The sequence below is a fragment of the Protomyctophum bolini genome (assembly GCF_963924005.1).
Source record: "Protomyctophum bolini genome assembly, chromosome: 16".
In the NCBI taxonomy this organism is placed as follows: Eukaryota; Metazoa; Chordata; class Actinopteri; order Myctophiformes; family Myctophidae; genus Protomyctophum; species Protomyctophum bolini.
Window position 1 is genome coordinate 32,083,761 of NC_137877.1, and position 14,366 is coordinate 32,098,126.

Genomic DNA, 14,366 nt, shown 5'->3' on the forward strand with positions numbered 1-14,366 from the left:
ACCCAGTTATCATGTCTGTGTCCCTTTTATGCCCATATATGGAGTTCTTTGTCAGGCATGCCCAAATATGGAGTATATGTAGATGTCATTAGGATGTGAGAACAGGCCAGCTTCATATATGGAGATGTCCAGAGCCCGGGCAGGGGCTTTTGTGCTGGTTCTGGACAACTGGCGACAAGACTTGACACCAGGCACTGCCCTCCCTGTGTGGGTGTGGAGCGCGTGTCGAATTTGAAGTCGTGGGGTGCTCTTATCATCGTACATCATATCTTTGTGTAGGACAAAAATAGCCGATTCTCTCATCTACATATGATGTATATTCTCCATTCTTTGTCAATGGGAATTTAATGTTTGTGTAAGACGAAAATCTACACTATACTAGCTGAATATAGCACCCCTCAATAAAAAGCATCAAACAGAACAGACTCAGAATTTCTTCAGGTAGAGGAGAGCTTAAATCTCATATAGCACAGACAGGGTAAAACAAAACAAAAATGGTTCATATATGGAGCAAATGCTATTCAGTGGAAAAAACGCAGATCCAATGACAAGGCTCGGAGTGCTTCGACTTTAGCCTACCCTCCAATTTCATCCGTCAGGCCAACTGCTCTGTTCCCACAATTACATGTTAATGGTCATTTGCAGTCAGGGGAATGGGAGTGGAACTTTTCATTTATAGACAAATCAAGGGGGCTGAGAGGATAAATACACCTCACACAAAAAAAAAACAGACTCTTAAAATGAAATTGCTTGTCATTAGTCTGCTCTTTTGAGACATCCCCCCCCCCCCATCAGCCAACATGGCTGTGTGTTATTATTGTGTCTCTAGTATAGTGCTTTTCAGGGCCTACTGTAATCCGATGAGCTTAATCTGATGGATGTGTGCAGAAGTTATCTGTGATGCTTTTAGGCATGACCAATTTCACCTCTTGGTTAATCTTACAAAACCTGTGCTAGTATCTGCAGGCATAATAATGGCCACCTATATTACATCTACCGACATTGCTCTGATTTCTGCTTGGTATTGGTACTGAGAAGGACCTGTCTGTAATGGAACCATAATTACATAATAATGTTATGAACTGGGATATTCGGGTGGCACCACCTTGGTGACTGTAGCTTTGCCGGGCGCTCCAACGAACCCAATTGGCCTCGTTTGTGGACCTTGGGAAGCCAGCAGGGTTTGGGTGGTCTTTGTCGCAGTACTATGGAATTCTACAGGTTGGTCTGTTCAGCAGGGGGAGGAACTGGGACGTATAACGTGTGTTATGCTCCCCCGGGTCAAACTCTTCACTGTCGGCATAATGTAACTCACATTGGCATAATGACTACATTGGACGGAAACAACGAAAATGATCAAGTAATAAAATTAAATACATCATTAGAAACAGCTTGGAGTGTGGTGCCTGGTGTCTCAGCCTGTAGTGCAGAGACCTCGTCTTGTGTCTCTCCTCACATTCTCTTCTCTCTCTCTCTCTGTCTCTGTGACCCTTGGTTTCCTATAGCTTGGAGTTAAATTACACTTACTGCACTTCCATATGAGACACAGAATCAGGAAAAGGCAGTAGAAGAACATAGCTCACAGCTTAATGTTGTTACACATTAACTGCCTTGATAATTAAAAAGGGCCATGTCAAAATAAGACATTGTTACTTGAGTTCAGTTTAAGTGTTACTGTAAATGCTCCAACATGATACACTGTCTACAGCCTAAGCCTAATAGTAATCACATGCTGGCTCTAGAAATAGGCATCATGCTCCCTCTGTGTTGTAGGCATTACACAATCATTTCTGTGACATAACACAAACATGCGCGGTTGCGCGCGCGCACACACACACACACACACACACACACACACACACACACACACACACACACACACACACACACACACACACACACACACACACACACACACACACACACACACACACACACACACACACACACACACACACACACACACACACACACACACACACACACACACACACACACACACACACACACACACACACACACACACGTCAATCAAAGGGAGTCTCTGATTGGATCCCAGATGAAAATGACAGTTATCAGTTTACAGAGGAACGCAAACTGGATTAGCCACATAATATCCACAGGAGGACAACAAGGCCAGAGGGATGTGACTCAGTACATGTGTCCCACACAGTTACACCTACACTTATGACTCAAAATAGTAACCCTATTAAATGGCCTGGACTGAAGCAATATTCCATCCTTTCAATCGATTGTAAGTACATTACATCAGGAGGGTGAGCTGTTGAGGATATTGTCTGTAATGGTGATCTGGGAGAGGGGGGCCCGGCCACAACATGAGAATGCAGTTTGATGTCTTGACATGTAGGCAGTTGGAAGAGTCACAAGTTCTTCCGCCACCACAACCACCCAACCACTTTGCTCTTCCAATAGGGTCTCTGTCTGAATGGATGAGAGAGTGTAAAAACTAAACAAATTGTCAAAAGCACCGGAGGGAGCATTCCAGCCTTCGTCAAAACAAACCCCATTTCACCAACAAGCCTCGACAATTCTATTCCGAAATTAATCTAAAACCATTTCCAAAACCCAAACTATAGTATAGGCCAGGGGTTCTCAACGTTTTGGACTGGGGACCCCTGGAAATTCCATTCTCCAGCCATTCAGTTGCAAAAAAAAGGGGGAAAATGTTTGGCGACCCCCGAGGCCGAGGGGTCACGACCCATGGGTTGAGAACCCCTAGTATAGGCTATAGGGATTAAATATCATTATTACATTTTGAGCCAACACCTGGCAGGAAGTCAGTAAGATCCTGTAGGTCGGATAAAGATTATAAGTTTAGTAAGTGGTGAGTGTGAAATAGGTCCCAGAACTGTGCCCTGCACTTGCTAACAGGAAACCCACTGATCAGGCTCTTTAGAACGCTGCCTCTCTGTTATGGTAACCCACCCCGTGTTCAAATACAGTACCGCTCTGTCAAGCAGAACGCTCACACACGGAGTGGGCCGTTTCTCAGTCAGTCCCTTCTCCGTGGCACTGTCCGCCTGCATCCCCTGTCCAGCCTCCAGCCAAAGCCAGTGCAGGAAACGAGCTCTATCTAGGAACATGCAGGCCTCTGCTCTCCCACAAGACGATGGGAGACAGGAAGGCATGGGTATTTCCTTTCCAGGCTGGTTGGGATAGATTTTTGACAGTGAGATCATCTTTTTTTCTGCAAGGAAATCAATCACATGGACAAAAACAAACACTGTTCCGTTGATTTGACTTGTTTTCATGGAATGTGATTGCACATTCTTTTGGCAAAGTTGAGGTATGTATGTATCATTCCAGAAATACACAATTATGTAACAACCATTAAATCATTTCTAAAATATTGAATCCTGGGTGAAGCCACTGAAACAAAATCACTAGACCAGGGGCATGTATATTGTACAAGAAGAATTATACCAATTTGTAAAAGAGCTGGGAATGGCAATTAAGTTTTCCCACATTTTCCAGTTACTGTAATAGTTTTTCATATGAGCAAGAGGAGGGTAAATCATTTGTAGATTCTATATTACCATAAAACCACACCCAGGACCTCATCTTGGCTTTACATTTATATTTATTTTGACACTAAACTTAAGTGTGTATGATGTGTTTAATAGCTTTTCCTTAGAATTCGAACAAAAGCTGTTTGCCTGGCCATGAGATCATTTCAGCTGGCCATAGCAGCACTACTGTATATAGAGGTGGAATAACCAAAGTTTGTATTTGTGGTCTATATAGCCTAACCTAACAAACTCGAAGGCATTTCTCTTCCTCTGACCATAAAAGCCTTGAGTGGTGAATCTGGTTTAGATTCCAACCTCAACTGCCAAAAACCCAGCCCAAATCCAAGCAGACACATTTTATGGTGAGCACAGTGAGTGCAATTTATTTCCCACTTTCTGTGAAGCCTCCTCTCAACAAACTGTGCATCACAGCTCATATTGAAGTCATGTGCAGTTTGAATGTTTCCAGTCTACTGAGTCTCGTTAAGTTGCCTTTACGCCCGTAATTGCAATTATCTGTCAATAAATGAAAGGAGAAATTGGACTAAGACTGCATTCCAACACAGTGTTTAGTGTCATGTCATTGAATGGACATCATTTCAGATAGTTTGGAATTCAGAGTAGACAGGACAGAATAGATATTGTAAGGTTCATCATGAAACAGTCAAGTACACACATATTTCTCAGAGCCTAAAATCCCAGATACTAGAAGGAGCAGCACAAACTGTTCCTTATACCCGAACAGACCAAAATGGTTTGAACTTTGAATAAACCAACATTGCCATTCTTGGACACTTTCACTAGTGGAGCAAAAAAAGGGAATTTATTATTAGGGCCAGAATGGTGTGTGTGTATCTTTTGTATATTCACTGAAGGAATAACAGTAACACATTAGTAAACAAAAGCAAACACCATACCTTAAATTAATAATCAATATGGTTCATCCTACAATCCGCCTATTAAATTAGATGAGTGGTGCATAGAAGAAGGTCAAGGGGTCACTCAAAGGTGTTCATCCTCTGGGGAGCGTGAATGCACTCCAATCCAGCTAGCAATGTTTAAGCTGCTAGCAGCGATACCAAGGATGCAGAATAAAAGTTATGCTCGTCACAATCACAAGCAGATGAAACCGTGAACTCTGATGTGAAACCTCTGTAGAGAATATACCGTAAAGCTGGCAAGGCAGGATTGTGTGTCAGGAAATTATGTCTTTACAATTAGTCTGCACCAAAAATGTAATTTAAGAATGCATCTTTCTCTAGCAATGTACGGTAATTAGCATATTGATATAAAAGAGATACAAATACTTCTTTAAGCTAGTGGTTTATTATCAAATTACTGTAGAATTAGGACTACACCTTCAATCATTAGAAGGTGGAACCACAGTACCATACTACCATACCTAACCCTCTCTCTCCGTCACACATTACCAAACTTGACTAAGCTTTCAGTTTATCTAAACCACAGCACAGAAGAGAGTCTTTCAATGGCTTGCACAGGTTACTAGAGCAACCTCATGCATTATTGACCCACCAGGGAGCTCATCTCTACCCCCACCCCCTGCCCTGGGCCTACAGTACATTTGTACATAAATTACGATCACACAGCCTTGCAAGATACAGCACACTGACTGGACAGTGGTGGGCCGTCTAACACATGATCTTTTCTTAGAATTGGGCAGGATGATTTAGATCGCGAGTTATTAATGTTTTAAGATTTTCGTTGTCGTCAGCTAAAGAGGGGGAGAACATTTGCGATGACGTCCCACTGTTGTGCAACATCGAGGATTGCGCAACAGGCGCTCTTAGGTTGTGGAGCGATGCGATCGGTTTTCATATCAATAAACTTCGTCTTTTGGATAAAACTTCGTCCTGGGCGCTGGGTGTTACTAATAGAAAGGACGGTGAACTTCGTCCTGGGCGATTGTTCACTATGGCTTCCCTATGTTGGGCATGTCTTTAGGAAAAATCTTCATTAAAAAAATAAAATATATAAAATATATATCTCTGCAAGCTCACAATAAAGTATAAAATAAGACACTAGAGAGGGTCAATTAAACTGTAGAAAAAGTACCTACAACATAGAGGGACAGAGAAAGCAAAAGGCAAATGTATGCGTCGAGACCTTGTTCCATCTTAAAGTTCGTAGGTCACTTGATGAAGTTAGACTAAAGACAGATGTCAAGCTACTTATAGTGTCTAACTCATAGTTACAGAATTGTAATCTTCAGACTGGCTTGGCTCTGCAGCATACATGGGACACCACTGTCCCCCCACTCCACCCCCAAAATAAAAAGCGCTCCAGTCAAGCTGTCAGCATTTTTACAATGTGAGCTCACTTGAGGTCCTCTAGAGTTTACTTTGTGTATCGTAGAGAGGGACTCATTGGAAGAGCTTCACTTGAGTAAACAAGCATGATTGAGCATGTTACAAGATGTCTGAGGAAATTTCATGGACAATAGGAACAGAATGCAAGAGATGCAAGCAAAGGGAAATGGTCAATTACATGCATATACTGAGAGGTTGAGTGACCTCTGTTGATGTTTAGTAACTCACTGTGATTGGATAAAATCATGAAACAGGAAATTATTTTCTGTTCTGCCTGCCAGACCGACGGGGCATCTGATTTCTTCGTTACCCTTCCAGTGTTTCCCCTAGACAGAAGCTGGTAGTGAGGAGGGGAGCTTTCATGCATGCACACTCGTGCAGCGCAAGTGCAATTTTTTTGATTATATTTGCGTTCTTTTTTTGCTTGTCTTTTGCGGTTATTTGCTTTTTTTGGTCTATTTGCGGCCACCCATGAAAAAATAAATCATACTGTGGTGCAACCACAGACAGTATGATTTTTTTCATCGGTCATGAGACTCATGATTGTTTGGCCCACCACACAATAATGCATATAGGGGAAACACTGCCTTCATCGTCACAGGGCTCCCAAAGAAGATAGAGCGAGAACATGAATGATTGCTGCTATTGTTCTAGGTTGTGCTCCGCTTTTTCGAAGCTGCATGCCCAGGGACGAGCTGGCAGAACATCAATAACAACATGGGAGCTCTGCTGATAACGGTCCATGTCGTTGACAATGATTTAGGCTACTTTTCCAGTGTGAACTACAGCGTACCTTCAGGGTACACAGTTAGAGTCAAGTGTACTGTATACTTAACAGTATATGGACTAGCCACAGGCTGCTAATGACAGCACACACCTATGACACCCATCTGGTCCACAGTTCCCAGAGGTCGGACACACAACAGAACCAGCGAGGGGCTACAGTAAAGTATATCGCCATTGGTTGAAAGGCAGCATAGGACTATTGATTGCAATTACACAACTGGCCCCAACTGCTTTATACACTTTACATTAACCAAACATTTCCAACAAGCATTGATTTGTTATGCCAATGTCCTCATATGAACAGGATAATGATATCGGATTAAAAAAGGGGGGGGGGGGGGGGGGGGGATTGAAATTCAATAAGCAAGGTGGAAACTGGAAAGCTCATTTTTGTTTCAAAGTCTTTGAAGCCACCACCATCAAATTCAAAGCTGATGACAGCCATCACGGAGCTAATAGTATTCCCAGCATGTCTGAAGTGCAGAGGAACAGAGGGACATCTCAGCTGTGGGCTCTGTTCACTCACACATCCCTCTGCTCGGCACACCATCTCAAACAATAAACAAAAGGGTCTCTGGCCAGTGAAACAGCACAAATTGCTAGTGGAGAAAGAGAGTAGGCCCATGTACTCCACATTAGAATTCATGTCATGTTCTTACAAAATAACAAAATGTGATAATGTAGAGGAGAGGTCCGCACAATACAATACTTTATTTTAGAAAAGCTGGCATTTTACAGATACTGTACATGACGGCAATTGTTGGCCTTCATTAGATGGCATGAAAATGTGATCCATGCAATAATGGTATTGTATTGAGGGTTCAGTCTTTAAAGGGCATGTTATAGGCACAGTGGCATACAATACATTTGTGTTTCAATGCACACTGAAACACAATCAGGCACAATGGGAAGGCTTGGGGGGGTTGTCAGTCACAATCTCCTCTTTATATGCCTGAAACAGATCCCTCTATTCCTCCCGGGGTATTTACGTGTTTCATGGAGGAATTAATTACAAGCTGTGTGGACAGTGGTCTCGTGTACACTCACATTCCTGTCCCACTGAGACCGTGACGTTGCCGCTCGGCTTCCAACACAACAAGAGTGCTATACTTCCACTTCCACAGCTGAACATATGTTTGTCAGCAAATAGGCTGCCAAGCCATAGCTACTACAGGAGAGGAGGAGGAGAATGCCCTACGCTGCTGCGAGTTGGTTCAACACAAAACATGCTCGATTTCTCAACACACACACACACACACACACACTTCTATCTGTTCCCGATCTCCTCCCACTGGCTTCCCTGGCAGCCCACCAGAGAGAATGAATAAATAATGTGAAGGTGTGGTTGAATGCCTGGGATCCTGACTCAGGATTCCATTTCCCTGACAGAGAGCCTGGATGGTGTCCGTTTCGGTTACCTAGCAACTTCCCCAGGAAAGTTGGAACAATCAAAGTGTACAGTACACCCCCCCCCCACACACACACACACACACACACACACACACACACACACACAACGTTCAACTCCTTCCTCCCCTGCATCTTTGAAAAACTGATGCTTTGGGTTACTGCAGGTCTCCCGCTGCCCAAATGTTAGGGGCTGAATAGTGAAATCCATTATGACATGCATGTAATTTGATACTGCCTGGTATACCAACCATGAAATTGAACCCAAATGCTTTCCCTTGTTTTGGAGTTGCCTCTCAAAGTTCATCTCTATGAAAACTGATACCCTCAATGATGCTGATGACAACAACTTAATCAACCAGAGACGGAGATTCATAAGAAATATTAATTATATTCATAATAAAAATGTTCATGGTGTCATGAAATAAATGTAACTGCAATGAGTGATAGCTTTGTAGGGCCTACATCACAATTAGCTTTATCTGGCACGCACGCGCGTGCACGCACACGCACGCACACACACACACACACACACACACGTGCAATTTATCCTGATTTTCATCTCTCTCTCACACACACTCATTTCACTGCTACGGAATCGGCAGGTGCGACTGATATATGGAAGTCCTGCACAAGCTGATAATAAGTCAGTAATTGTTTGACACATGGATGGCGTCTAACCGAGTGACATCAAGCCACACACCAACCTGGTGGACACAGGTGGACATTTGAACGTGTACTGTGTAGGGATAGGGAAGAATGCGAGGAAGGAGGGGATTTAAATCAAATGTACTTACAACCAGCACCGACGTCCTGACAACCTCGGAGACACTTTGCCTTAGTTCAGCCGCCGTGCCAGGTTTACTAAGACCCCGAGTAAACCTCCTGGTCTCCGGCTGTATGTGATTAGCCATCACCGAGTCCTTATTTTGAGAGCCGATAAACTTATAAGAGAAACGCAGAACGAAAAAGAACCGGCCGGTCGTTTATCCGCTTCTTCGATCCCGCTAGCAGCACCGACCATGAGTTTGAAGTTGGATCATGTTGTGGTATAGTTGTTGTTTTGGTTGAATCAGTCTGAGTTGTCGAACTCATAATGTTCACCTTAAAAAGTAAATATATGTTGCATTATTTCGGAGCTATACAGTACTTTGCATCTCGGATGTATGTCTTGTGATAATAATAATTGTCCAGCTGTCACCGTTTCATTATCGCGGTCCCTCGCTTCATTCCTCGCCCTGCGCCGTCCCTCCAGACAGACAGCAGGCTGAGCGCTCACACTGCACTCCGCCCCTCACCGGGTAGAGGCCTGCCCACTCCAGCTTTTCTATATATTGACAGTGTAGTAAGTGTAGCCTATAGTTATGGACTTTGGAAAGCCGCCATGAATGAATGGATCAATACTTACAAACAGAAACACTGATTAGAGAACCGTTACATGTTTAAAAAGTATATAAGTATATTCGTAGGCTACTTTATTATACTGTATATTGTAAGTGACATAAAATATGTAGGCCTATTATTTGTTGTATATTGATTTGTGTATTCTACACAATTGTATAAACAAAACAATAGGTGGAATTTGGAAAGGATGCCAGTATTACGTAACAATACTTATTCAATAGTTATTATTCTTCCACAACTATAGTTCATATAGGCCTAGCAACAATTCCTTGAGCTATGATGCCACCTGTAGGTCACAGCCCGCTCACCTCTGGCACTTGTAAAACACTTTCTTTCTTCCAGGAAATAAAACGTCTGGGTTTCCGAGGCTAGTAAAACACTAACATCCTACCTGCTTTAGGAAAAGCATTTATAATCCCAAACAACTAAAGTTTCTCCTTCCGTCTTAACTTGCACTTCAAAAACCATGTTTATTAGCCTACCTGAGCATTTTGATTAGACCCACTGTCCAAAGCAATTTCTAGAATGGAACATTCAAATTTATTGCAGGAATATTCTTATTTATTTTTTGCCTTTATTCCATAGTAGATAATATTATACATGGTTTTTAGATAAGGATATATACTGATGTGGTAGAATGGTATGACTCATTGATTTCATACTTGAGACTGAACAGATGAGAATACAAAGGTATCCATAATATTACAGTTCTTGCATTATTACTCCCCCATTGAGGAAAAACATGATTGTACTTCATTTGAGCATCTGAATAGTAGGATTTAAATCGCAAATACCATTAACCAGTCATTTCCATAGGACCATATATCTACCAAGGTGATACTGGTGAGTCAACATCTTGTGCACCATCAATTATAGTAAAAATGACAACAAATGTAAGTTAAAATGAGGTTTTTATTGCTTTCATTTCCAAAGAGCTCTCTGTTGTCTGGAAAAAACAGCAATTCAAAGGAACTGAGATTTTCCTTCTCGAATGCTACACTGCAAAACCCTGTCATATGCATATTTCCGTTCAGTTTGGACCCATAAAAGATCACTTATATAAGGGCAGCCGGGTCCAATGAGGGCAATGGCGCTTGGAACTGAAAGTTTACATTTTGTTTCACAAAGAATCTTAAAGCTTTCCATTACAGTTTCCTTCACAATACACAGATTATGAACATCTCTCACATTTTCTCATACAGCTGAAAATGGATTTCAACTTCAAACTTCATACAAAAGAAAGGAGGGAAAAAAAAGAGAAAAAACAAATATCAGCAAATAGGAATATTCACTTCGAATGTTATTAGTGGTGATGGTACGGTAGCTATCCTGGTTATGTTGATACTGTAATACAACAAAATAGTTTCATATTTTGATTTTACAACATTTTCTTTTATGAGAACACACTGCATTGGGGCAATGTGAACAAAACATCTACCTTGGGTGACCTGTTTTACATGAAGTTTAAAATCTCATAATTAGAAGACCCTCTTTATCACCATTGTAATAAAATAGCATTAGAAAGTCTAGGACATTGATAAAAATCAGTTTGGCACTGCAGATATAAGGACATTTAAAAGCAGCCATTTTCCATAAAATGAACGCATAGACAATAAACTTGTGATAATGTAGTGATAGTTTAACCATCTAAGAAAAAAATGTTTGAATTATCTATACCAACGTGTTCTCTGCTGTAAAAACAACAAATGACAAAATGTAAAACCAGAAAGATAGGAAGTGGTTCAGACCGTTAGAAAACAGTATAAAATGACATCCTAAAAAAGAGGTTTCAGAGTTGAATAAAAATGCCAAAAAATGCAGTCTCTGATGCAGTCTAAACCAGCGGACATGTCACCATTAAAGCATTAAAAAGCACCAAAAGTGCATGGACACTGCTCAGTGTACAAATGTCCTAGATATGTGTAGAAAATAAAAAAAACGACCGGAAACAGAATGTGAGTGAGTGGCAACGGAGTTCTAAGCTCAAATGGGTAGGAGAAGGCAGCCACCCATCTGAGCCTGGGCTCAGGGGACAGACAGGAGGAGGGTGGTGTCCTCCCCCAAACGAAGCCACATCCCTGGGACAGTATGTTTTGGGACGGGTGGGTGGGGTGGTAGGGGGTATGGATACGACTCAGTGAGGATGGGTCTCTTTCCGGTTCAAGATGCGTGTACGACTGGAGGAGATTGTGGCACTGCGAATGACCTCCATCCACCTAGCGGAAGAGACGTGGTCAGTTACCTTCGACATGCTCTGACAAAAAAACACTTTTTGTTTGTTTTAAAAATATGTGCATCTGGATGGATCTATACCGTACCTTTCAAATGTATATTCACTCTCAGATCGGAAATAGTAGACGTGGGACTTGAAATGCAGTTTGAAGACATAGTCCTTGTGGATGTTTTCTGTATCTGAGGGCACTGTGACTGAATATCCTAGTAGAGGAAGACTGGCTAGTGGATAATCATCCTGAAAAGAAAAAACAGATAAATTGTTTCAGATGTGCTATTTCTGTGCAAATACCAATAAAAAAAACGACACACACATCAGTGGTCAGTCATGGACCAAAAGTACCGTGCCAAATTAGAATTCAACATGCCAGATAGCTCTTGTTGGAAGGAATTTATTATCCTCAGAAGTCTACATATATCTTCTAAAGAGGTTGTCTTGCTCAAAACGTCAGCTGCTTGAAGCTGACAATCCATGTTGATCCTACCCCACCCGTCCTTCCTCTTCGATGTCTCCCTTTTGACTGATACCTGTCCATTCAAACTCTAGATGGGCCCGGGTGCAGTACTTAGCTTAGACTAGTCATTTGGTTAGACCAGTCATTAGTTCTACAACTACAACCTATCTCAAACCCTCACCCTAACCCTAACCTCCCACAGGGGCAGCACACCTAAACCTAACCTTAACCCTTGTCTAACCAATGACTAGTCTAAACTAAGTATGCACCCCGATGGGCCCGCCCCAAAGTTATTAGTGCACCCGCGCCCGGCAGCATATTGCCAGTACAGAGTTCATTCCATATGTTCATCTGACCCCCCATGCCAATTAAGCGCCAGCAGTCTGCCGTCGTCCAGGCGGATGCATGCATGCGACCCTGCCCTTTAGGGCGTCTTACTGGTATTACTCCTACAGATCACCCAAATCGGTATTCGGTACACAGTATCTCTATAGTCATGTGATGAAGACGGATCTGTCCGATTTTTCATATTCCATCCTGAAAGGTTGCAGGAGTGGTCCTCAAATCATGAACGCAGCGTGAGATTGCCGTGAAACTTTGCAGCACATTTCCACTAGGCCAAGGAAGAAATGCCACACTACATTTCTTAAATCAGCCTCATGGTGACGCTATAACAGGCCGATTCACAATTTTAACTATAACTGGACCAATCAGTGAAACTTTGCATGTACACTCCCTAGAGGCCAAGAAATAACTGATATCCATGAAACTGTGCACACACATTCTCACTAGTATAGGCAGAGGAGGAAATGCCACCCTTTTCACAATGTCCTGTTATAGCACTACCAGGAGGCTGATTTTTGCATAACACATTTTTCTCCCATTACTCCTATAGATTTTGTCCAAACATAATGCAATTCGGTACACATTATTTCAGTACCTGACCTGACGGAGAGCTGTGCTCCTAGGATTACTTTTTCTAGTTTTATCGGAATTCTTATCTCTCTACTCCAATCCAGAGGGATCAATAATGTTTAGCTTGTCTTATCCTTTCTGATTTAATCTAGTCTGAAAGACTTTAAACCAAATTTTGCCTAAACAAAAAGTTGTGAAATAACTGTTTGATTTATTATGCAACACATTTGTGTAAAAATGCAACAGTCAATTAATAAAGTCACATGGGAAAGTACAAAAACCTCTAAAAACATGGCAGGCAGATTTAACATTCTACATTGAGATGTGATGTTCTTGGGCAGGAGGGTAAATATTGGAAAGGAGAATAAATATGGGAGCAAGCGTCCTCACCTGGTATGTCTTGTAGAAAAACAAGCTGAAGTTCGTGAAGACCACCCAGAGCTTCTGCCAACCGTTGCTGTTTTTGAACTTCCTCAATAGGTTTCCTGACAGCTGATTCTACAGAGGATAAAAAAAAGAAATCAATGACAAGCTACAAATAATGGGACATTCTGTATAACATGTAGGGCTGGGCAGTATAGCTGCCCAGCCACCAAAATGGAATCTATAATTATCAAAGGCCCAGTAAATCTACCTGCTGGTGTATCTGAAAAGCTATATCAACAAGATGTCTCTATGCTGTGTACATATACTTGATAACTGCTATTGACGACGTATCAGCTGTCAACTATTATACTACTTACTACCTATTTTGCCCTGATGCTGCGGCTCAAAAGTAATAATGATGTAATATAATATAAAACCAATCAATGCAACATCACTGATCTATAAAAAATGAGGCTCGGGTGTAACTGAATTGAAAGCATAAATTCTATCTATGAAGCATTTTATAACTTGGTTTAAAACACAAAACAAAAAAAAACATACTGAAGAGCCATACAAATAAAGTGAATTATCAAGAACTACAGTTTTGTGACCAAAGTGGCCCTCCTCCTGTCTGCCCCTGGCTCCTTTACCTCTAGGCTCGTGCAGGATTCACTAAAGGAGAGGCTCTGAATTCGGTACCAGCAGATAAGAGCCAGAGGTACAGGTCCCCCCTGGCCACTGGCGGGCCCCACCACGGGGGCCACACTCTCATTGACTGGGCTAGGGTCCTCTACCATGGATGATGCACAGACGCACAGGGATAGAAGAGACAGGGAGGACAGAAGAAAAGAAAGACAGGGAAGGAGGGACAGAAACAGAAGCTGAGTAGGTGTCACACGTGCATGCAGTGTAAGGGACAACAGGGGCCGACGGTGTGTCCAGGC

At 42.1% G+C, this 14,366-nt stretch overlaps 2 protein-coding genes across 5 annotated transcripts in view; both read right to left on the minus strand.

Annotated features, from left to right (window-relative positions):
* LOC308330670 (dedicator of cytokinesis protein 9) overlaps window positions 1-9,292 on the minus strand; it is a 100,849-nt gene extending 91,557 nt beyond the window's left edge. For all 3 annotated transcript variants that reach the window (XR_013965515.1, XM_080785626.1, XM_080785624.1), the window contains exon 1: window positions 8,848-9,292. Coding sequence is in view for 2 of the 3 variants with exons in the window: in XM_080785626.1 (XP_080641752.1) it covers window positions 8,848-8,964 (117 nt within the window). In the remaining variant the exon portion in view is untranslated. The remainder of the gene's footprint in view (window positions 1-8,847) is intronic.
* Window positions 9,293-11,545: 2,253 nt separating this feature from the next.
* The window catches only part of LOC308331162 (FERM, ARHGEF and pleckstrin domain-containing protein 1-like), a 59,678-nt gene continuing 56,857 nt past the window's right edge, over window positions 11,546-14,366 (minus strand). For both annotated transcript variants that reach the window (XM_080786394.1, XM_080786393.1), the window contains exons 25-27: window positions 13,447-13,554; window positions 11,773-11,924; window positions 11,546-11,670 (exon numbers count right to left, since the gene is read on the minus strand). In XM_080786394.1, coding sequence (XP_080642520.1) covers window positions 11,589-11,670; window positions 11,773-11,924; window positions 13,447-13,554 — 342 coding nt within the window. In that variant the 3' untranslated portion in view covers window positions 11,546-11,588. The remainder of the gene's footprint in view (window positions 11,671-11,772; window positions 11,925-13,446; window positions 13,555-14,366) is intronic.